Source organism: Mixophyes fleayi, chromosome 5, assembly GCF_038048845.1.
Source record: "Mixophyes fleayi isolate aMixFle1 chromosome 5, aMixFle1.hap1, whole genome shotgun sequence".
Lineage (NCBI taxonomy): Eukaryota > Metazoa > Chordata > Amphibia > Anura > Limnodynastidae > Mixophyes > Mixophyes fleayi.
In genome coordinates, this window is record NC_134406.1 from 31,108,818 (window position 1) to 31,135,006 (window position 26,189).

The 26,189-nt window shown below is 43.0% G+C and overlaps 1 protein-coding gene across 1 annotated transcript in view; it reads left to right on the plus strand.

The window, feature by feature from the left end:
• Window positions 1-26,189, plus strand: part of ARMC3 (armadillo repeat containing 3) — a 97,999-nt gene that overhangs the window by 51,780 nt on the left and 20,030 nt on the right. Inside the window, exons 11-12 of the mRNA XM_075211226.1 lie at window positions 13,046-13,295; window positions 17,750-17,886. Of these exons, the coding sequence (XP_075067327.1) occupies window positions 13,046-13,295; window positions 17,750-17,886 (387 nt within the window). The remainder of the gene's footprint in view (window positions 1-13,045; window positions 13,296-17,749; window positions 17,887-26,189) is intronic.

Genomic DNA, 26,189 nt, shown 5'->3' on the forward strand with positions numbered 1-26,189 from the left:
GTAGAAATCCTACCCTCTCCTTTTTTCTAAATTTCTAGTAAAGGAACATATGACTAGTTGCCTAACCAATGGGGAAGTAAGTGTTACATAGGGTGTGTGCATCCTGCTATGCGGCATACTTTAACATTAACATCTGGATCATTTAGGAATACTTAAGAAAAGGAAATGCAATAGGAAATGTGTGGTTTATACTGGGCTACTACTTGCGTAAATGAGCTCTCTTTAGTATTAGATAATAACTGAAACAACCAGAGCCTTATAAAATGTTACAGAACAGCCTCCAGGTTGATAACATTACAGAATACAATGGCCTTAGACTTCCTATTAACCAGTAGTACAGATGGGGTGTGCACCCTTATAGGAATGTGGCTGACATAACACGTTCAAGGAAGAAGAACGAAAATTAAGAAAAAATTATGTCGGTTGTTGGGGATCTATTTTCTTGGCTCGGATCTATGGGACTTCAGCGGTTCCCAAAGTGTGCACCAGGGGTGCCGCGGTGCTGTCACAGGGGTGCCGCGAGAAAGCCAGAAAAAATCAAAACAAAACATAAACTCACCAATCCGCGCGGCGCCAGTTTATGTTTTGTTTTGTTTTTTTCTGGCTTTCCCGAGGCAGAGGGGACAGAGTAAGAGGGAGCGTGGCAGAGGAGAGGGGACAGCATGACAGAGGGCAGAGGAGAGGGGACAGTGTGACAGAGGGAGAGGAGGAGGACAGAGGGCAGAGGAGTGGGACAGCGTGACAGAGGCCAGAAGAGGGGCACAGAGGGCAGAGGAGAGGGGACAGCATGACAGAGGGCAGAGGAGAGGGGACAGCGTGACAGAGGAGAGGGGGCAGCGTGACAGAGGAGAGGGGGCAGCGTGACAGGGCAGAGGAGGGGGACAGTGTGACAGAGGGCAGAGGAGGGGCATAGTGTGACAGAGGGCAGAGGAGGGGCACAGTGACAGAGGGCAGAGGAGGGGGACATAGAGCAGAGGAGTGGGACAGAGGGCAGAGGAGGGGGACAGAGGGCAGAGGAGGGGAACAGAGGGCAGAGGAGGGGGACAGAGTGCAGAGGAGAGGGGACAGCGTGACAGAGGAGGGGAGCAGAGGGCAGAGGAGGGGGGCAGCGTGACAGAGGGCAGAGGAGGGGCACAGTGTGATAGAGGGCAGAGTGAGAGGGAGCGTGACAGAGGGCAGAGGAGGGGACAGCGTGACAGAGGGCAGAGGAGGGTGACAGCATGACAGAGGGCAGAGGAGGGGGGCAGCATGAGAGCGGGCGGTGTGAGAGAGGGCAGAGTGGGCAGCATGAGAGGGGGCAGAGTGACTGGATGCAGAGGGGGCAGTGTGTCTGGATGTAGAGGGGGCATATTTGCATACAACTAAATAAGTATTTCTGTCCTGACCTAAATACTTATTAAATTTTTTTGACCCAACTACTTCTAAAACAGGACTGCTCAGTAATTATTTTGGAGGGGTGCCTTGAAAAAATGATGGAGACTCTAAGGGTGCCGCGAACTGCAAAAGTTTGGGAACCACTGGACTAAGATATTAATTAAGACAGGAGCAGGAGGAAGAGGTTATACAAATGATAGACATTGCATAACATTGAAATGCAATTCTTGCTTTATATGATGTTGGAGTGATATGGAACCTGAACGAGTTAAATGATTAAACTTCTACATTCTGCTAATGCTATAGTGGGCGACCAATGACGTGCTTTATTCAAAAGGGACTCTGATTAAGTAAAAAAAGGAGATGTTTCTATATGCTATGTTTTAATAAGAAAACAAAAGAAAACCAACATAAAATAGGTTTGTGTTTATTGCTATAAATAAAAAACTAAACAATAATATATATATATATATATATATATATATATATATATATATATATATATATATAAATAAATAAATAGTGATTTAGACTAGAGGGGCGCTCAGTGTATAACACCGCATAAAAGTGCTTAACGTGCTCAAAAAATAATAAATACACATACAGTAGGCTGCTCCAAACTCCAAATGCACCAATTGCAGATGCAGACAACTTATGTAAAGATAAGAGAAGAAGTGCCAAACATAGTGTAATACCATCAGATTATAGTACATAAATGTTGTGCTCTAAAAGACGCGTACCAAATGTATAAATATATCAGGCTTATCTGGTTAGTGATTCAGTCCAATTCCAGATCCTCCTCAGAAGATAACAGATTCGTAGGTTCACTAGAAATTAAAAAAAATAGCAACATAGTGTAATATGCCCATGTGACTGTTAAAAGAATTTTATTACACATCCGGGTGCGTAAGCAAATGAATGCCCGTACATTAAAATGTAAAACATATAGCTTATCTGATTGAGTCCTCAAATACAGGTATCCCAAAGAGTTTTCCTATATAGGGGACCATAGGATAAACAGCAGAAGCGATGCCTCCTCGATCCTTCAGAAGCGATGCCTCCTCGATCCTTCAGAAGCGATGCCTCCTCGATCCTTCAGAAGCGATGCCTCCTCGATCCTTCAGAAGCGATGCCTCCTCGATCCTTCAGAAGCGATGCCTCCTCGATCCTTCAGAAGCGATGCCTCCTCGATCCTTCAGAAGCGATGCCTCCTCGATCCTTCAGAAGCGATGCCTCCTCGATCCTTCAGAAGCGATGCCTCCTCAAATCTTAACGTGTTTCGTCGGGAAGACTTTATCAGGTCTAGTGAACCTATGAATCTGTTATCTTCTGAGGAGGATCTGGAATTGGACTGAATCACTAACCAGATAACCCTGATATATTTATACATTTGGTACGCGGCTTTTAGAGCACAACATTTATGTACTATAATCTGATGGTATTACACTATGTTTGGCGCTTCTTCTCTTATATTTATATATGTATGTATAATATACCTTTTATGGAAACTGCTCTATTAGTACTCATGTATTGGCAGATGGATAATTCCTAAATGATGTTGCAGTATAAAATCTATCTATATAAATCACAGCCTGGGGTTATGCTTGGTGTAGAGTTCTGTGTGTGATACCCTGACTTACAGATCTGTATTCCTTTTTATTCTTGAAAATAAATATATTATTCCACAACACTGATAGTGTCTCCTGAAGTTCCCATGATGACTCTGTGTATAACAAGAAGTATGGTGTATGGCATTGTCACATAATGTGCATTTAACACCACAATCGTCCTGCACCAGTTTGACAGACGCCACCGCTGATCTATGCTGCATTTAATACAGATGTGCCCAGATTGGTCCCTTTCTGGACACCGGTTTCTGGATAAAGTGGTCCGTCCACAGACTTGCCTACGATTGGATATGCTGGAGCTGACTGACGTGCTTAGCCATTCTGGTGCTGAGACAGTTGCTGAGATGACACATTCCTCATCCCTTATACAAACTACCACAGGCATTTGTATATGCGTTGTGTGCAAATATTAAGTACTTTGTAAGCATTGTTAGATTTACCAACAAATACCAAAAATGTAGACATTTGCCTCAAGAAAATGTCTTTTTTAAAACATAAAGAAATTCCTTTTATTTTGCTGCCCTCAAATCTCACTGCGTGAGACAGCTGTCTCTGGTTGTCTCATTAGAGACACAGATCTCTGCCTCTGATAACATTCTGATGCTCGGAGCCTATTCAAACACACTCAATAATTTGTTTGTTTGTTTTCTTTTATTAATAAAGCATTAGAGCTTTTATATTATTTAGTGAACAGCCCGGAATAATACATTAAAATCAGTTGCTCTTAGAACGATAGTATTAATGGATTTCTAAAGCCTCATGTAAAACAGTGGAATATTAAAAAACAGATTGTAATCCGTATTTATATATACTTTGTTGGTGACTATACTTTGGAATGACTCTCTTTATAGATATGGTTTGCAATCTGAAATATGAGAATGTATTACAACTATACTATTTAGTATTTTGTTACTTGTAAACAAAATACTGCTACCAATGGGTAAAGGGGGAGCAGGACGGATATTTAGGGATAAAATGAAGAACATATTTTCAGTATGAAGGCAGCTAGGCTTATCTTTGAAAGGCTTGTTAACCCACTTTTTGGAGGAAAGTAGGAACAACCTATAGTGATAATACATTGCTGTATTTTCTCTTTCACAAAAAGATGAACCTCTGAACTACAGACCAGAGGGAAGAAGGGCTGTTAGTAGAGACTGGAGAAACAATTTGGCAAATTTGAGATTCTTAAAATGTCAGTGATTAGGGGTTTGAGGATTATTACGGTCGCCGTGAAAACAATTGAACTTATTTAAATTGATAGATGTGTGTTTGATACCACAGTGTTCCCACTTTAGTTTGGTTCTCCGTCCGGTATCTAAATCTCAGTCTGTGGCTTCCCCTCCTCACATAGTGCTGACCTTGCTACATACAGCTCTGTCCGTACAATCACACAAGAGATCACTGCTTCCCACAAGATCAGCTCACTCATCTCCTGAAGTAATCTGTGCTGCTGTGAACTTTCTGACAGTCTGATTAGCTAATAAACTGGTGACATTCTGGATGAGCGGGAGATGAAGATTCAATATTGCAAATGTGCTGATCTAATTAGCAGAAAATAAAAAAATAACACACAATCATTTAAAAATACCATTTGCCCTTTTGCCATACTAAGCCTCTATATATAAATTTAATGTAGCGCCTGTATTAGAATGGGGAGACAGACAATTGCACTTGGGTGCAGATATGGGATCTGTTATGTGGAATGATTGGGACTCTGCATACAAGTTTTTTTCCACAGTTTGGAGCACTTTAATTTATTAAATAAATGTGTAAATTGCCCATTTATCCACACTACCCCTGGTCATTCCCCTGCTCAATAAAGATATTCTCACCAATCAACAGCAATTATTGACTCTTTTTCCTTCTGGTTTTCCAACCTTTTTGGACACAGGCTTCTGGATAAGTGATCCCATCCAAAACACAACAACCTTTTTCTAAAATATGTAGAACATTTGCAGCTACCATACTGCAAACTGACATTGATAAAAATCATGTAAAGATGGGGGCAGCACGGTGGCTTAGTGGTTAGCACTTTTGCCTCACAGCACTGGGGTCATGAATTAAATTCCCGACCATGGCCTTATCTGTGTGGAGTTTGTATGTTCTCCCCGCCTTTGCGTGGGTTTCCTCCAGGTGCTCCGGTTTTCCTCCCACACTCCAAAAACATACTGGTAGGTTAATTGGCTGTGATCAAGATTAACCCAAGTCTCTCTCTGTCTGTGTGTGTGTGGGTTCTCTGTTCAGCGCTGCGGAATCAGTGGCGCTATATAAACAAATGGTGATGAAGATGGTGACCACACAGTGAAAGTCACCTAATCTTAGGGGTATATTTACTAAACTGAGGGTTTGAAAAAGTGGAGCTGTTGCCTATAGCAACCAATCAAATTTTAATTATCGTTTATTTAATTCATTCTACAAAATGACAGCTAGAATCTGATCGGTTGCTATAGGCAACATCTTCACTTTTTCAAACCCGCAGTTTAGTAAATATACCCCTTAATTCCTGTTTATACTTTTAGAACTTCCATGTGTCCCAATTATCCCAGGACAGTCCTTCTTTTTTACACTACAAATCTGTAACTCACATTCCTTAGTGTCTCCTTATTAAGTCTCATGATGCACTTAAGAGGAAACATGGGGTAGTGGGGTAGACCTTGTGGCCTGACCAAATTTCAGATCATAGGGGTGATCTGTTTTTTGGTGTTTAATTGTTTAAAAAATTGAAGCCCTCTAACTGCTGGTAATTGGGGAAACTCTCTAACTTGTCAGACACATCTCTGGTGAGAAAACATTTAAACCGATAATAAAAAAAGAAGAAGCTGAAAACTTTCCAGTTTGTGTGAACCAAAAATGTTTATTCTTGTTTAAATTAATGCACCACAAAAAATTAAGAAATGATGAGATACAAGCCAAGCACAAGAAGAAAGGAATTTCATTATTATTATTATTATTATTGTTATTATTACAAATTATGAGCAGCAAGAGATTAGAAGACCAGTCTATTCTCCATACAAGTAAATGCTTATATGTCAAGCTGTCTGTTTCTCGAATAAATGATGCAAGAGGCATATACAAGGTCTTGTTTGCTTTGATAAATCTTCTTAATTCAAGTCTGAGGTCAGACTGTTAGTGCAGAGTAATATCCAGGGTATTTCTTTAATTTCTTTTCACAATAATCATTCATCTTCTCTTGTCCTCCCTTGGGTCATTTTCACTTAAGTTAAGTATTTTAAAATAAAAATTAATATGTGTTCCAAAAATATTCAGTTTCTGACCTTCTAAGTAATTAATTCACTGGTATTTTAAGTAAGACAGCAATTGAGCCTAATCTTTTGTTCTTTCTCAAGTAGGTATTTTTAATCTATTCTTCTAGAAATGCAGGCAGCTCCCATTGTCTCGTGTATGGTAAAATAGTTAACTATACTACAATTTAATATTCAAGATTTTACTAAAGGCTGAGCTAAGACAGAAGCAGTGGAGGAAGAAGCCTGGGACAGAGCCCCCAACCCCCTCCCAATATATAGGTGCATCACGCTCCCTGAAACCCTTAAGTTTTGATGGCAATGAAATATTTAGCTTACAGCCTTCAGTAAAGTAATTAAAAGGATACACATTTATAATGAAAAACTTAACATGAGCTACAGAGGCTGGCTCCTAAATTTTTTATAGACACTGTATTATTTTTATTATCATGTTATTTATGTAGCCCCTGTGCTGCCAGGGACCTCAATGCACTTGGTGGGGAGAGGGTTGTTAAATTCACGATTATGGTAATCTCACCTCCTCTTAATTTCTCAAACGCAGTATCTTCATCCGAGTGGTGTGCTCTCTTTGGGGTTGCAGATCTTGGAGCCTCCACCAGGGGGTGACTTGGAGGGAAAACCCTGGCTGACTCTCTATAAATGACTTCACACTCACCAGGAAAAGGGAATAAACCACTTGTCACATTTATTAAAGGCTGAGTAAATTAAAGGTCTGTAACCTGATAAATAGTGGGTAGAATATAACAAGTGTAATCTCTGGTAAAGATCAAGTGACTGATATGAATATAACCATGAAATGAAATGGCATACGATAGCAGTGATACAAAATTAATGTGAGAAAAGATGAACTGAATAACTGCCCAGTGAACAAGAATAAGGAAGAGATGAGGAGTAGTCCTGACAGCATAGAGCAGGTCAAGGCCAGGCCTCTGGCTCAAATAGGCTATAGCACTAGTAATTGCATGGTGCTTTGCAGTATATATCAGCTGATGGACTCTTGGTGTGGTCACTGACCAGTTCTAGAAAGCAGGAGGGCTCTTTAAACATGGATCAGATGCCTGTATGGTTCTTCAGTGGCTCTCCTCTATAGATGATTGTGTATTAGTAGTATTAGCAACAGCAGCAGCAGAAACCTAGAATAATGTAAATGGAACAGGACACTCTAACTCTCCCTGGACATCTGGACTTACCTGTACCCCCTCTGGATCCCTGGGCTGGACCTGGATTACCTCTGGATTGGACTTGGACTCTCCCTGGACCTCCAGGCTGGATCTGGAATCCCTTGGTACCTCTGGCACATTATATTGGATCCCTGGCAGCTTTACTTTCTGGTAATGACAGACTCCCATCTAGAATTGACAGTCCCCACTGTTAGTCTAGCAGCTGTCCCTGTTAGATTGGCAGCTTTTTCAGCAAGACTTGCAGCTTTCTCTGTAAGGTTGGCATCTATTCCTAAAAAATTAGCAATTTTCTCTGTGAGACTTGGACTCTATTTAAGGATTGGTAGTCCATCTCATCTTCTGCAGCCTCTATCTACTGTGGTTGCCCTCTTTGTCTTTGCCTAGCTCTACAGCACATATCTCACTGGACTCACGCTCAGTGATGTGTCTCACTTACAGGCTCAGTGGATGTGGCTAAACTGCTTTCTGTTTCCCATCGCTCCTTAAGTAATAGGTATAGTCCCAGCAATGGTAATGCCTACATCCTCTATGGCTGCACTCTGCGCCTCTTCTTCGCTCCTCTCCTTAGCTACCACCTATAGCATTGGCTCTGACGTCACTTTGTTTGTCCCCACTCCTTGGGCATGACGGGAGGTGTTGTTTCCAACACTCAAGACCCCTCTGCTGGTGGCTCCTTCATCCCTCTCACTCAGCTCCCAGCACCCAGCCCACCTATACAGGTGAGTGCTATGAATCTTTCCAGAGATGCTGTAAATTCATATTCATTTATTTGTAGAGTATACTTTGAATTTAATGAACCTTTAGAGCACACACTTCTTGGTTAGTAATATTTATTGAGATGTGGTTTCCCTTCTTTTTTTAAAATTCGGAATCATTTATCAGTCTGTCATAGACTGGAGGAGTAAACCTCTGCATGAGAACATACAAACTCCACAGACAGCTTCCTGCGGTAACAGACCCTGCCCTACTAAATACCCTCGATTTACTGACAATTTCACACTTTTCTAGTAGCCCCTTGGCCTCCACACTGAATTCAAAGTCTCATCAAGCCTGATGCATGTGGACAACAGACAATGAGAGCTGCCTGCTACACTTTTATCAAGTAGTGGTTTAGTGTGGGTGTTACACATGTGCTGTTTCCTTATAATTCCCTGCCCGTATATTGCACAGCGCTTGCTGATGTCCTTTATAAGGTGAATGGATTAGTACTATGTATTATGCTTTACTGTTTACCGTTCATTTGTGTTTGTTCTAAGTGGTGACAACCAGCAGCACTACATATATTTCTGTAAGTAGACTAAACTGTAAGTAGACTAAACTGTAAGTAGAAACAGTAACATTGTGGGACAATTTTTTTCAGGACTCAACTATGCTATATACATATAACCACAGTTTGAGTAACATCAAATGTGAATCGAGGCAAGGTAGCCGTTTTGGGGCACCTTAACCAATCTTCAGCTCTACATTATAACCAGCATTGTCAGTGCCTGGGAACAATATCCCAACCATGGGTCCTACTTGCCAGCCATAGTCTACAGCTTCACGGCCAACCACAGCGTCCTAGACATGTTACTAACCACATTGCAGATTCCCAGCTACATGTCATGGCTTTAACACCATTGTGTAGCCAAGACCCATTGTAAGACCCAAACACATAACTCAGCGATCATTACAAGCTTAGGGACGGGGCACAATAAGTGAAGTTCTTGGGTGGAAGGAGAGTGGGGTACATTGAGCAGAGTCCTAACAGCGGTGTTTGTATCTTTTACGTGGTACCATTGATTATGTGGAGTGTCCTGGCTGGGTCTATCAGCAATATAAGTTCCTCTCTGCTTTCAGCGTTATATGTCCTTCACATAGAGGATCTAGGTTGAAGTCCAGGGGGTAAATGTATTAAGGTCCGATTTTTTTTCAGCGATTTCAAATCGCGGGTGATAACCTGCGATTTTAGTCCCCAAGTCACCAGATGTATTAAGCTACGATTTTTACTCTGATCTTAAAAATCGCTGGTCATCTCTGGCGATTGGCTGCGATGTCAAACACTCCCGTGTTTAGCTAACTCTCCTGTGTTTAGCAACCCACCTGTCTAAATCCCTTAGACAACACGCTGCTTCCTAGCTGGGTGATTAGTAGACACATCACTGTTACACTGTCTGTCTATAGAGCCTCAGGTCTGGCAGCTGTCAAAAGTGTAAAAATAGATAAATGAAAAAAAAAAAAAGCGTGGGGTCCCTCCGTCCATGCACTATTAACCCTAGTGCTGCCAGCCTACTGCTGGTTGCGTGAAAATCAGGGAAAAATTAGCTTGGGGTCCCCCCGATTTTCACTCAATCATCAGTAGGCATACAGCCGGGGTGGGTGGCACTATGGCAGGGGGACATACGGCAGGGGTCCCCCTGCCATAATGACACACCAACCTCAGGCTGTTCAGCGCTGGGCTGGATTTCCTAGGGAGTGGGATTTGCCAAATCTAGGAATAACCAGCCCAGTGCTGAAAGCACTAGGGCTCCTCCTACACCCCTGGGCGGTGGATAGTAGGGTAATAGCAGCGAAAATAATGTAAAACAAGCAAACAGACGCCATTTTGTTTTGTGGAACTACAAGTCCCAGCCATGCCAGGGTGCCTTAAAGGGACTGGACATGCTGGCACTTGGATAACCACAAGTGCCAACATGCCCTGATACCCATGGCTGGCTGACACCTGTAGTACCACAAAATAGAATGTTAAATAAGCCACAACTCCCTGTTTAAAACCTCAACATTTTTATAAAAATAATAAAACCCCAATAAATACACTAAACCTCCTCCCGCATTCATACCACATATATTTATTAAAAATAAGAAAACCCCAATATACTTTCCAATCAGATTTCTTCTTCTTTTGTCGGCAGCTTTTAATCCAAAAATGCTTGTTAACCATGTCCCAAAACAATTTGTAATTCCAATAGTCCCTGCTTCTTTTTTAAACTTTTGACAGCCGCAGAGACCTGCGGCTCTATAGACAGGCAGTGTAACAGTGATGTGTTTACTAATCACGCAGGTAGGATTCAGCGTGTTGTATTTACCGATTTTGAAAGCTAACTCAGGAGAGTTTGCTTAATCGCAGCTTCATACATTTGAGACTTGTATAGCTGGAGTGGCAAACAGTCGGGACTTTGATCTCTATCGATTTTGAAAGTAGCGATTTTGACAGAAACACATCTCTGGCGATTTTACATGACATCTCAGGTTCATACATCAGCGAGTTTCAACTCTCCCAAGAAAATTGCTGGATTTTCAAAATCGGAGCTTGATACATTTACCCCCAGAACACCACCAGCAAATCTCTGCTCCCTGGGTCTAAAATATGTATGAGCCCTGTTGGCGTAACCCGTCTACCTATTTCCAACATGCAGTTGTCCCGATTGGGGTTGGTCTATTTTCCTTGTTTGTATTTTGGGATGACATCTGTTTATGTCCTCTTTTGACCATGTTGGATAATTGTACAATGTGCGACGAAAACTACAAATAAAGTTGTTAAAAAATAAATTAAAAAAAAGCTTAACATAAGTAGGAGTTGAAACTGTTCTGTGAAGAGGAATGGTATAAAATCTCACAAACTGAATTTCAGGGTTGATCAACAGGTACAAGAAACAAGACGTTACTAAGGTACATCAGCTACTAAATTTAAAGCTAGATATTTTTTATAAATAAGACCCTGAATGTTGGAGCAGTGTGATCAAGTAAACATGTGGAAAGGAAACGCCTACAATTAACTCTGTATGTTAATTGTAGGCGTTCTCTCACCATTGTGACTCCACTTCCCAGGACACACAACGTGCCGAAATACATAACATCCATCCTAACCACTGGGAACTTGATTAAGTGATAGGTCACATGAACTAAGTTGCATTAGTGTTACTGCACTAAAAACATAAACATTTTGCAGTAGAATTAGTAGAATGATGAGTTGGCCTCACAGGTGAACTCTTATACTCTCACAATAGGAATAACTATCAGTATAGTGACCGCTTCGAGAGGAATCTAATATGTGAATATTTAAGCTGCAGGGAAGTTGGGATGTTCGCTCCTATCCTAGATGACTGGTACTGTCCTCTAATACTATATGCTGCATCAATGTATACTACTCTGTGAAGTCATATGGTAGTGTATTATTATTATTATTATCCTTTATTTGTAAGGCGCCACATGGTTTCCGCAGCGCCGTACACAGTACTAACAGTAGACCATACAGGGTAAAACAGTACAGAACATTAAACATAAAATACCAATACTTCAGAAACTCCGGGCAGGCAAATACAGTAGAGACGGAGCGGAAGAACGGGTATGGAGACAGGAGGAAAGAAGGCCCTGCTAATACGAGCTTACATCCTAAGGGAGGGTGAACAAAATCAGGCACAGAAGGGGGCCAGTGAAGCAAAGGGGAGAGAAAAAATGGGGCCAGGGGAGAAGCAGAAGAGATGAGAGGTTAAGTGGATGGTTGGTAGGCCTTAAGGAACAGGTGAGTTTTAAGTGCCCATCTTAAGGAGCACAGGTTGGGTGAGAGACGAATGGAGCGAGGGAGGTCGTTCCAGTGAAGGGGGGCAGCGCGGGAGAGGTCTTGGATTCTAGAGTGGGAAGAGGTGATAAGAGTGGAGGAGAGGCAGCGATCATTGGCTGAGCACAGGGAGCGGGCGGGAGTGTGAATGGAGAGGAGGTTAGAGATATAAGGGGCAGTAGACTGGGAGAGAGCCTTGTAAGTGGTGGTGAGGAGTTTGAAAAGGATTCTATAGGGGAAGGGGAGCCAGTGTAAGGCAAGACAGAGAGGGGAGGCAGAGGAGGAGCGGCGTGAGAGGAAGATGAGTCTCGCAGCCGCATCGAGTATAGAGCGGAGGGGGGCGAGGTGGGAGCAGGTAAGGCCAGTAAGGAGGAGGTTGCAGTAGTCGAGGCGGGAGATGATGAGAGCATGGATGATAGTTTTGGTGGCATCTTGAGAGGAAGGGACGGATGCGGGCAATGTATTGGAGTTTGTTTGCTAATTTTGCTCCGGTACCCAATTCCCAGCTCTCCCAGCTCCACGATATTCATAAATACCATACACAATTCTCACTGCTCATAAACCACCTTGAAGCTGTTTTTGCTTTTGATAAATGAACATAAATGATATTGTTTTGATGTTGTAATATTATATTGTTCACAATTTTGCATAGAGAACCTGGGAAACATAATATGCAGGATATCTCATGATTTCACTCTAGGATGAGCAGTCTGAATGGGAAAGTGTTACACTCTTACTCTTGTGTGTTTTCATCCTTAATCTTCTGATTAATGAAGCCCAGTGCAATTGATTTTCCACAGTGGTCCAGATATTCGCTCCAGATTGCTGATCTTAGATTTAATAATAGTACAATTCCTTATTGATATAATTAGTTTCCTCTATATTATTAACATTTTATTTATTTAGGAATAAAGTAAATGTTGTGCTTATTTTCAAATGTGCTTTCTAATATCGGAGGGTATGTATAAAGTAATTAGCTAGATTACTTTTATTAGTACTTAAAATGAGATATGCTAATTGTTTGTAGTACTTAACATTTCATTCCGTTTTCTCTTAAACCAGTGCGGTGGCAGAGGCTGACGGGATCGATGCGTTAATCAATCTTATGTCGGATAAGAAAGATGAAGTGATTGCTAATGCATGCACAGTTCTCATCAGTATGGCTGCTCAGGAGTCTCTCCGGCTCATTATACTAACTCATGGTGTCATGCATGCTGTCGTGGAACCATTGCAGTCAGCCAACAATGTGGTGCTCAGCAAGGCCGCTCTCACACTGGCTGCAGTAGCATGTGACGTCGATGCAAGAGCGGAGGTGAGGAGTATTTCTTATCTGTTATCTAGAGTTCCGCAACCTTTTCTCACCCTCGGCACACCTAAACCCTTCCACGGTTCCACGGCACACCACAAGCAGAAATATACACAAAAATCTATATTGTTGTTTAACACAAAAGAGCACTCCCATAAAAATTTTTATCAATTAAATAGTCTCTGCAGCAACGCGACAGATAGTAGATGTGATCACTGGCCGAATGCTTTCTGAGCGCGTAATTATTGTTCCCGCCTCATTCCTCACGTATCTCGCATGCAAGCTAGCGACAGCAACGGAGAGATAAGGAACAGGCTTGTGGGGAACGTCACCCGTACGCAAAACATTCATAAGTGTCACCCCCGGAATATCTCCTCAAATCAGACCATATTCTGGCATGCTTAAATATCCGGCCAGCAGACTACCACTGCGTGTGTGTGCAGTAATCTACTCTTGTGATCTGGCCCAAATAGCTAGATCTCTCCAACTTGGCTACACGCGTAAGATACATATTTTAAATGAATCCTGCACCTGCTCGCTGCTTGTACCAATTGACAGCATCTGCTGTGTGTGGCCGGCACACGAGATTCTGCTCTTTATAAATAGATTACAATCTACAATATCCAGAAGTCCATATAGGAGATCTAGATATTCTGCTGCATTCAGTTGGTGGCATTTTTCTCATTCCTTACAAAAACTACTATATAAATATTTTGTATATGATTTGTGTACACCATAAATGTTTTTAAAACATTGCCAGTTTAATCCTTTTTTACATTAGTAGAATAGCGCAGAACACATTGTATTTTTTTTAACATTTATTCCTTACATTTTGCTGTCCGCAAAAACTTGATGTCTCTGGTGGTCTCATTAGTTGTTAATTACGAACCGCACAATCTGTGGACCCCCAATGCTGCTTTGTGTGTATGTGCGCCTACTCACGGAGCACCCTCGCTTCATGGAAACATCCCTGTAAAATCAATTTGCTCCTTCCCCCACTTTCCATCTATACCCTCTATTCATTTCAAGTTTTCTATTTTCGAAGTATTACTCAATTTAGCCTAATCAGGGTCGTCCCTCTAACATGTCACTTTTATTTATTGCATTAGTTCAGTGTTGTCCAAATTCCACCCTCAGGCCCCTAACAGTGCTTGTTTTTCATATCTCTTTGCTGGAGCACAGGTGTATTCATTATTGACTGACACATTGTAACAGATCCACAGGTGGTATAATTACAATGTGTCAGTCAGTGATGAATACACCTGTGCTCCAGCAAGGATATATGGAAAACATGCACTATTAGGGGTACCTGAGGATTGAGTTTGGGAAACAGTGCATTAGTTGAAGTGTGCCTAAAATGCGCTTTCCGGCAGAAGTGTAACTGGAATGCGTTAAGCGTGTCTCATTATATAGTATAGGAACGAGACCAAATCTCTGTGACCTCAGAGGTGGTGAAATAGGAGTCAGTTTGCTTTCTGCGATCTTTCCGCAAGCAGGAAACGCCCCTGTGAATGCCCCCTTTCCACCCCTTGACATCATGTAAATAATCCTGTCCGGCAAAATGGAATCTTGATTCTGCAGATTATACTCTGCAATTTCTCCCATCAGCCACTGCAAACTTTTGCACCCCTTCATATGCCACCCTCTTGGCTGCAGAGCCTGCACTTCCCGATAGGTCTGGCTGCAATCACACAAAACTTAGCACGTCATGTCACACAAGAGCCTTTGCGGTTTGTAAGTTACTCTTATTGTAGGCAAATGTCTGTTTTGTGTCTACTCCTGTGTGTCCTGCAATAGTAAAGTGACTTGATGCTCTCTTTACCCTCATTACCCTCATCAGTGGTGATTGTTTTTTTAGTTCACTTGCCCATGTTTGACACCACATAGCTGCAACAAATGCTCCCTGTATATAAAGCAGCTTTCTATTATACAGTCATACTAAGTTTGTGACGAGAGGGTAAATCACTGTTTGAAATGAGAAAATGATTATTATATGGACTTTTTGCTAGTATTCAAGGCATTAAAGTCCTCTTATCTGACACATAAATCAATCAATTAGTGCCGTAAAAGCCTGCAGTGATGTCCTATACAGATTACTGTTGATTTGATACACTTCATTGTAAAGTGAAATGTAGCCTAACGTAATTTGATTTTACTTTTTAGCAAAAATAGTTGTTTTATTCATGTTGTACCATATATTTATTAAGGTTGAAAAAGAGTTAAAGTTTTATTACAGTTCCTTAAAGTTTAACCCTCCTCTCTAGCCAGTTGATCGAGAGGATAGATAAAAAAATAAAACATAATTCAATTTGCCCTAAGAGGGTAAAACTGAGGGACTGACACGTTCATATGTACTTACTAAAGGGACTATAACCTCAAAACATGTACTTGCCTAGATCTGTGTTTTATGTTATCCCCCTGTGCAAGCTAAAGCTCAAGGGGTTGTGTCTGCTACCCTTGTCTGAATATGTGTCTGTCCTTTCCATGCCTTGTCACACCAAAAATGACATCATACGCCATGCTCAATTATACCATACATTTCCCATGCCAATAGGCCATGCCCCCAAGTTATTATAGTGAGAGCGGATCATCATGCCTCATTAAGATTGACAGGGGAGCTCCGGGAGAGGATATAGGAATTAGCGGGATATTAATGATACCTTTCTGAGTGGTATACCCAGCAAACAAACTAAGTAATGCCATCATAGAAACTAGTCCTATAACAAACTATTTTCACTCCTTTCATTAAATAAAACCAGAGGAATAATTAAAATATATAGGGTTAGAGTTCATTTAATGGCTGTAGCTTTGTGTTCTGTTTTCGTAGGAAGAGATCTAATCCCTTCATGGATCTATCTACAGTGTCTGCCAGTCCCAGTTCTTGTTGGAGTCCATTCCATAGTGTCACTACTCATACTGTAAAGAATGAAGCCTCTTTTTCTTTAACCGTAAGGGGTGACATTGTGTCCTCAGTGGTGGCCCGATGGTGAACAGTGTGCTGGAGAGTGATTTTTACTGACCATTTGTGCTTTTATAGATGATGATGATATTACCCTTTAACCACTTGATGTCTTCCGCTATGATGAGCGGTGATCATTTAGTTTGGTTCTTGGCATCCTGGTCTCAGCACACAGCATTTAAACAGCACTGTGCTGTTTTTCTCAGGGATTTACCCAGAAGATTGCAGTCCAAGGGCAGCGCAGGAGAGGCCTGGAAACATGTAACTGAAGCAGCTGTATTAGATCTAGTTTACAATGAATCCTTTAGTGCTGGCAAAAGGAGAGACCAAGCAAACAAACAAGGGTCCCTCCATAAATCGATGCCCATATGTGTACTGCAAATTCAATATAAAGCCGCACCAAAGCTTTATAAAACCATATTCTGTCTTTGAGTCACTGTCTTGTTTAATACAGGGGTCCTTATTTATTTGTGCTTACCTTATTACTGCCAGTTAGTATTGTAGCAGCGGTCCTGCATCATATTGGTCCCGCTATAGTGGCAGGCTATGAGCACAGTCTTTGAGACCTAGTAGCAATGGAGCCTTGGGTAATTTGGCTGTGCTACCTCCCTAGAGAAAACTCTAAATAAATTCTCTATGAAGCTAGCTGCACACATCCTAATATTCCTATTAGACAGAAATTGGCCCTTTTCTGCACTTACAAACCAAATTAGACATATAGCTGCCATGGAGGAAATAACTTACTACCGACACGTGTTTAATCAAGTATGGGCCCTACAGCTACTCGCAGACATCAGGGGGTAAATGTATCAAGCTGAGAGTTTTCCGGCGGGTTTGAAAAGTGGAGATGTTGCCTATAGCAACCAATCAGATTCTAGCTATCATTTTGTAGAATGTACTAAATAAATGATAGCTAGAACCTGATTGGTTTTTCAAACCCGCCGGAAAACTCTCAGCTTGATACATTTACCCCCAGGTCTCTACCTTCATCCTCTTCTGCCTCTTGATTTCCCCCCTCGACCTATGTATGGTGAGAAGATCCCCAGCATACAGAATGCCCTTATGCTCTATGACGCCACCTCTCTCATACATGCAGCAATTAGTGACCCCATTTTAACTCCATTACTGTGAGTTTATTAAGACACTATCATTTGTCAATTTTGTCATATTTATTCATACCTTCACGTTTGACGTTGCTATACTTTGTCTTGCATTTTCTGTTTCCTATTTACTGTTCATTTGCACTGATGCATGTTCTCGTTATCTTCTTGACCAACCAAAGTAAAGAATTATTAATAAAAGATTCCTTGGTGTTGCACCGGAGTGCTTCGCTAGTCCACCCTACACACAGCGAGGTGCACACCTATCCCAATGCAACTGGAAAGCATCCCAGTAAAAGTATAGGATGAAACCTAATCTCCACTTGCTCAGACCAGGTGCAAAATGAAAGTGTTTTTGTGGAGTGGAAATGATGTCCAATTTAAATCCGTGTTTTATTTAGTTTAGAAACGCGGGTGGACTGGTCCATCTCGTAAAACTCCTCCACTCCAACCATGATGAGGTTAGAAGGAATGCATGCTGGGCTACCGCTGTATGTGCTAATGATGAATTGGCTGCAGCTGAACTCTATGGATTGGGGTAAGGAAGACATTAACACATATTCTTTGTTTAAAGTGTATCTGTCAGCACATGTTAAGATTAATTGACTGACTTCATTAGCTACTGTCCTGTAAATTCATATAGGAATTTAAACTATTAAAGTGGACCTACACAATTAATAATTTAATCACAATTTATTAAAAAAAAAAAAAAGCATATAAATAAACATTCTAGAGGCCACTTTCACACCTCTAAATATAAAGAAATCAGATCACCTCTCCTTCCAGGGCCAGCTCTGATCTGACAGATCATCATCCTACTGAGTATAACGCTACACAAACATCTGTTGTAGTCCAAGTGCTTCTCTACTAATATCTATAATCATTTACGGGGGGTAGGGGGTCATTATTCCTTGTAATACCCAAGTTCTCCTAATGAAACGTGGACTGATGACATCAGAACTCACCATCTAAGTGATGACGTTACATCTCACTGAATATTTATACAGACATTATTTACAGGAGTTTATAATACACAAGAGATGTTAATACATGTATAGAATTGTGATATAGGTTTAGTTAAAGTAGACTAAGATGACAGCATTAACATAGAAACATAGAATTTGATGACAGAAAGGAACCTACAGGTCCATCTAGTTTGCTCTATTTTGTGTGTGTTTTGCCAATTTTTATTTTGTTTTATTTTATTTATTTTTTTGAACATTTGACAATTTGATAGGCAGAAACACAAGCCAGCAGGACAGCTCCTTTTTCGGTTATGGCCCATTTCATTAGAGGTCAGAACCTTCATGGGCCTGGGGTGTCAGCCATGTAGTTCTACATGGCCGCTACCTACGTGCTACATCTAGCAGATCCTTTAGTGAGCGCATCTTGGCCAACTTCAGTTGGAAGGTACTTTTGTAGATGTCTGTTTCCTATCCAAACTGGTTTTGGGACATCCTCCATCCCCTCTTTTGTGTCTTCATATGGTTGAATGAGAAAATGGGATTTCTACTTACTGATCAGTTCTTCTCTCTGAGGCCAATGGGGAACACAGACCTGTCCTCTCCAGGATGTTTCCTGTTTATTTTCTCATTTTAGTCTTCCTTGACACGTTGGCTGTCACGGGCACTAGGAGTCTTTACCCAGGGATCACCAGGTGATAGGCTTACCAGAGCAGTATAGGTGGTAATATGGTACTCTGGTAGCAGGGTGATCACGGAACAGGAAATAGCAGATGATGAGATGCTCAGGAAAGTCTATGACTAGCAGCACTGGCAATATGGAGGTAGTAATACACGAGGAACTGTATGGACAAAGGACACGTGAAGGTAGTCAGTGGTCTGCGGTAGCAAGTTGTACCACTGCTATAGTGAGGAGGAATGTCCAACAGAAACGAGGAGGTGATGAGAGTCAGCGGTCTGCGGATAGCAAGTTGTACCGCTGTCTGAGTGAAGGAATGGAATCCAAGTGGAGGTATCCGGGGAGTCAGTGGTCTGCGTTAGCAAGTTGTACCACTGCTATGTGAGAGGATACTGGAACAGGTGAAACTGTAAACAGGAGTCAGTGGTCTGCCACTAGCAAGTTGTACTACTGAATATATATGTGAGAAGGTGCACGGGGAGAGACTGCAACACAATATATACACGGGCACCTTGACTTTGATCCACAGTAATATGCACAATATAAATGTATAAATGACTGAACAACACTGCCAATATAGAAAGTCTCTTGAAGTAATCCGGCATGAGATAACACAGTCAATGATGGCAGTAGAGTCAGCAGATAGTACACTCCAGAGGAGAACCAACACAGTCAATGATGGCAATAGACTCAGCGGATAGTACACTCCAGAGGAGAACCAACACAGTCCAGCAAGGTATGCAATACACAGCACAGTCAATGGGAAGTATGCATACCGTGGTTCAGGAGAAGGCAGTCAGACAGGAGTGCAGAGATACCTGAAGGGCAGGAGGCCAGCAGGATACAAGTCCCTGCATGGGTGAAGCAGGGGTCTAGCAGGTGCAGCGCACAGGTAGGTAGACCAGCAGGGAACACAGGAAGGCGTGGAGAGCGGATCAGCAGTAGATGGATGAGTAGCGCTGAGAAGTAACAGCAGCGGGTCTCTGCGGGAACACGGAGGTAACCAATAGCAACCAGCAGGTGCAGTAACGATGGGACACCGGAGCAGAGTTGAACTGGAACAGATGATCACGGAGAGTAGCGGGTAGCAATAGTGGCAGCAGACTCAAGGAAACACGGTAGAGTAGACAAGGACTGAAGACTGAAGCGCACAGAGGCAGCGGATAGGAATCAGCTAAACAGTCACGATGAAACACAGACGGGTTGCAGGTTGAAGACTGTAGTGCACGGAGGCAGCGGATAGGAATCAGCTAGCAGTCACGATGATGAAACACAGACGAGTTGCAGGTTGAAGACTGTAGTGCACGGAGGCAGCGGATAGGAATCAGCCAAACAGTCACGATGATGAAACACAGACGAGTTGCAGGTTGAAGCCTGTAGTGCACGGAGGGAGCGGATAGGAATCAGCTGGCAGTCACAATCATGAACAGGTGAGTGGATGTGGTTGAAGCCTGTAATGCACGGAGGCAGCGGATAGGCATCAGCTAACAGTCCCAATGATACATGGTAGAGTTGAAGTGATTAGAAGACTGTAGTGCACGGAGGCAGCGGATAGGAATCAGCTCACAGTCACGATGATACAGTAGATGGTAGAAGTGGTATGGGAACCACAGTAGCAGAAGTGGTTTGGAAACCACAGAGGTAGAAGTGGTTTGGAAACCACAGGAATCAGCAGGGCTGAATAAACAAGGAAACACAGGAACACCTTCAGAGACTCATGGGGAATGAGACTCCAAGATCAGGCAACGTGGTGTTGACCACAGGTGCTTAATATAGGGAGGTTGCCTGATCTGCCAATTAAGTTAAAGGAACATACACTGGAGGTATAGAAAGGGCTGCGCATGCGCAGTCCCTCAGGATGGAGGACGGCCACGGTTCCTAAATGTCCGGGAAGAAGCACTCACAGTCCGGTGAGTGACAGTACCCCCCCTTTTAAAGGTGGGCACAGAACGCCTGGAACCGGGCTTGTCCGGATTTTTGGAATAAAACTTCTTCAGAAGGGCAGGAGCATTAAGATCTTCAGCTTTGATCCATGAACGCTCTTCAGGACCAAAGCCCTTCCAATGAACGAGGAAACGGAGGACTCCTCGCGAAATTTTTGCATCCAATACCTCAGTAATCTCGAAATCCTCCTCCTGATGAACTTGAACTGGCTGCGGTGCTGAGGAAGGAGTCGAGAAACGGTTGATGATGAGAGGTTTGAGCAAGGACACATGGAAGGCATTGGAGATCCGAAGATTCTTAGGAAGAAGAAGTTTAACACATACTGGATTGATAACTTGAATGATCCTATATGGACCAATAAAACGAGGGGCGAATTTCATAGATGGAACCTTCAAACGAATATTTTTGGTAGATAACCAGACACGATCTCCAATTTTTAGTGGTGGAATAGCCCGCCTCTTCTTATCTGCGAAAGACTTATATTTGTTAGATGTCTTCTTTAAACAGGTTTTGACCTGAGACCAGATATTTTTGAAGGTCTGACAAGCAGTCTCCACAGCAGGAACTTGGGTGGGCGGGAGGGCAGGAAATTCCGGAAAAGACGGATGGTGACCGTAGACCACAAAGAATGGAGTTTTGGATGATGACTCATGGTACATGTTGTTATGGGCGAATTCAGCCCAAGGGAGCAATTCTACCCAGTTGTCTTGGTTGGCTGAAGAGAACATCCTAATAAAAGTCTCAAGATCTTGATTGACTCGTTCCGTTTGTCCGTTAGATTGCGGATGGTAAGACGATGAGAGTGCTAATCGTATGCCCAAGGTTTTACAAAGGGCCCGCCAGAATCTGGAAACGAATTGTACTCCTCTATCTGACACAATCTCAGACGGACATCCATGGATGCGGAAGATTTCTTTAATGAAATGTTCAGCCAGAGTAGACGAGGAAGGTAAACCGGACAGAGGGACGAAATGAGCCATCTTCGAAAATCTGTCTACCACTACCCAAATAGTATTGTGATTCTTACTTGGTGGCAAATCAGTAACGAAATCCATACTAATATGGGTCCAAGGCTTGGACGGAATGGGTAGTGGTCGCAGCAACCCTGCTGGAGTTCTGCGGGAGGATTTGAACTGAGAACATAAATCACAGGAAGCAATAAACTCTTTGACGTCTCTCCTCATAGAAGGCCACCAGTAACTACGAGAGAGAATCTCAAAGGTCTTATGTTCACCGGCGTGTCCAGAAAAACGAGAGGCATGGAACCACGAAAGGATTTTCCTCCTCAGAGTAGGAGGCACGAGGGTCTTCCCAAATGGTAGCATTTTGGTGGATGAAGCAGCCAGAGAAATACATTTGGGGTCTAGAATAGCATGGTTGGGAACCTCTTCTACATCAGAGGACGTCACAAAAGCTCGAGATAGAGCGTCAGCTTTCTTGTTCTTAGCAGCTGGTTTGAAGGTTATAATTAATTCAAAACGGGAAAAGAAAAGAGACCATCTTGCTTGACGAGGGTTCAAGCATTGAGCAGATTGCAAATATGACAAGTTCTTATGATCCGTGAAGATCGTCACCGGATGGCGAGCTCCTTCCAACAAGTATCTCCATTCCTCTAATGCAGCTTTGATGGCCAGCAACTCCTTGTCCCCGATAGTATAGTTTTTCTCTGCGGGCAGAAGACCCCGAGAGTAGAAGGCACAAGGATGTAATTTTTGTTGCTCCGAGCGTTGGGAGAGAATAGCTCCTAAGCCCACATTAGAGGCATCTACTTCTAGGAAGAAGGGGAGTGTCACATCAGGTTGTCGCAGAATGGGAGCAGACGAGAAGGACTCTTTGAGGATTTGAAAGGCTTGGAGAGCCTCAGATGACCATTGCTTAGTATTAGCCCCTTTCCGAGTTAAGGCCACAATGGGAGATGCAATGGATGAGAAGTCTTGAATAAAGCGTCTATAGTAATTGGCAAAACCTAAAAAACGCTGGATGGCACGAAGAGTAGTTGGCTGAGGCCAATGTAGTACAGCATTTACTTTGTCTGGATCCATCTTCAGGCCAACTCCGGAAACTATATACCCCAAGAATGGAATCTGGGGTAACTCGAATGAACATTTTTCCAATTTACAGAACAACGAGTTTTTCCGTAGTCTGGAGAGGACCTCTGCCACATGTTGGTGATGAGAAGGCAGGTCCTGTGAGAAGATCAATATGTCGTCCAGGTAGACAACGACACATACATATAATAAGTCCCGAAAGATCTCATTGATGAAACCCTGGAAAACCGCGGGGGCATTACACAGCCCGAAGGGCATTACTAAATATTCGTAATGCCCATCTCTGGTGTTAAACGCGGTCTTCCATTCGTCACCGGAACGGATTCTAATTAAATTGTAGGCACCACGAAGATCCAACTTAGTAAATATCCGAGCTCCCTTGATGCGATCAAATAGCTCAGTGATCAGCGGAATGGGATACCGATTCTTGATAGTAATGGCGTTGAGTCCACGAAAATCTATACAAGGGCGTAATGATCCATCCTTCTTTTTGACGAAGAAGAACCCAGCTCCAGCGGGAGAGGTGGAAGGTCGAATGAACCCACGCTGGAGATTCTCCTGTATGTACTCAGATGTGGCTTGAGTTTCAGGTAACGAGAGAGGATAGACCCGACCCCTGGGAGGAGTCTTGCCAGGTAGAAGGTCGATCGGACAATCCCAAGAACGATGAGGAGGAAGACGTTCAGACTGAGCTTTATCAAACACATCGGCAAATGAAGCATACTGAGGAGGGAGTCCCGGGGAGGAAGATGAGATGGAAGATTGCTGTACTTTAAGAGGAATAACTTGAGAGAGACAACGATGGTGACATTCAGGCCCCCAAGACGTAACTTGAGGGGTGCGCCAGTCAATCTGGGGAGAGTGACATTGAAGCCATGGAAGGCCTAAGACAATCGGACTTGTCGTAACAGGAAGAATTAAAAACGAAATTTCTTCATGGTGTAGTACACCAATCTGAAGGGTTACTGGAGACGTACTCTGGGTGATGAGACCATTGATGAGACGTGATCCATCTATAGCCGTCACAGTAATGGGTGTTTTTAAAGTGATCACTGGTAGGGACCATTGATTCACTAGTGATTTAGAAATGAAATTTCCTGCTGCTCCGGAATCAATCAATGCCTGTGACTCAAAGGATTTGGTAGCAAAGGAAATCGTAACATCGAAAGCGCAGACTTTAGATTTCATAGACAATGGAGAGGACTCCAGGGACCCTAACTTCACCTCTCCAGAACTAGTTAGGGCCTGGCATTTCCCGATTTCTTAGGGCAAGAACTGAGCATATGTGTGGAATCAGCACAATAGATACAGAGTCTATTCTTTACTCTTCGTTTCCTCTCTTCTAAAGATAATTTGGAACGTCCTATCTCCATGGGAATCACAGAAGGTGAAACTGGACGAAATTGAGGGTTTAAACGAAGAGGTGCTTTAGCAGAAGTTGTTTTCTCAGATTCTCTTTCACGAAATCTCATGTCTACACGATGGCAAAGAGAGATCAAATCTTCTAGTGACGAAGGAAGCTCTTGGGTAGTCAGTGCATCTTTAATTTTATCGGAGAGCCCCTGCCAGAAGGCGGCAACTAATGCTTCAGTGTTCCACTGAAGTTCAGAGGCTAAGATCCTAAATTGAATGACATACTGTCCTACTGTATGGGAGCCTTGTCGCAAACGAAGAATGCTGGAAGCAGCGGAGGTCACACGACCTGGTTCATCGAACACACTTCGGAACGTGGAAATGAATTTGGCACTATCTTGTAGAATTGGATCGTTTCTTTCCCACAGAGGGGAGGCCCAAGCCAGGGCTTGTCCAGAAAACAATGAGATAAGATAGGCCACTCTGGAACGATGGGTAGAAAAATTTTGAGGTTGGAGTTCAAAATGGACTGAACATTGGTTAAGGAAACCTCTACAAGTTTTGGGGTCCCCGTCATATTTTGACGGAGTAGGCAGGTGAAGCGTAGGAGCTGTAGACACCTGGGATGGCACTGGGGAAACGGAGGAAAGCACAGGAGCTTCAATACTAGCTGTAACAGTCTGTCCAGATGTTCCTTGGGAGGTTAACGATTGGTAACATTGAAGTAACAGCTGTTGGCGAGCATCCTGTTGCTCCACACGGCTGACCAGATGCTGCAGCATCTCTTTAGCAGTAGGTTCCGTATCTGGGTCTGTCATGGCCTGATCTTACTGTCACGGGCACTAGGAGTCTTTACCCAGGGATCACCAGGTGATAGGCTTACCAGAGCAGTATAGGTGGTAATATGGTACTCTGGTAGCAGGGTGATCACGGAACAGGAAATAGCAGATGATGAGATGCTCAGGAAAGTCTATGACTAGCAGCACTGGCAATATGGAGGTAGTAATACACGAGGAACTGTATGGACAAAGGACACGTGAAGGTAGTCAGTGGTCTGCGGTAGCAAGTTGTACCACTGCTATAGTGAGGAGGAATGTCCAACAGAAACGAGGAGGTGATGAGAGTCAGCGGTCTGCGGATAGCAAGTTGTACCGCTGTCTGAGTGAAGGAATGGAATCCAAGTGGAGGTATCCGGGGAGTCAGTGGTCTGCGTTAGCAAGTTGTACCACTGCTATGTGAGAGGATACTGGAACAGGTGAAACTGTAAACAGGAGTCAGTGGTCTGCCACTAGCAAGTTGTACTACTGAATATATATGTGAGAAGGTGCACGGGGAGAGACTGCAACACAATATATACACGGGCACCTTGACTTTGATCCACAGTAATATGCACAATATAAATGTATAAATGACTGAACAACACTGCCAATATAGAAAGTCTCTTGAAGTAATCCGGCATGAGATAACACAGTCAATGATGGCAGTAGAGTCAGCAGATAGTACACTCCAGAGGAGAACCAACACAGTCAATGATGGCAATAGACTCAGCGGATAGTACACTCCAGAGGAGAACCAACACAGTCCAGCAAGGTATGCAATACACAGCACAGTCAATGGGAAGTATGCATACCGTGGTTCAGGAGAAGGCAGTCAGACAGGAGTGCAGAGATACCTGAAGGGCAGGAGGCCAGCAGGATACAAGTCCCTGCATGGGTGAAGCAGGGGTCTAGCAGGTGCAGCGCACAGGTAGGTAGACCAGCAGGGAACACAGGAAGGCGTGGAGAGCGGATCAGCAGTAGATGGATGAGTAGCGCTGAGAAGTAACAGCAGCGGGTCTCTGCGGGAACACGGAGGT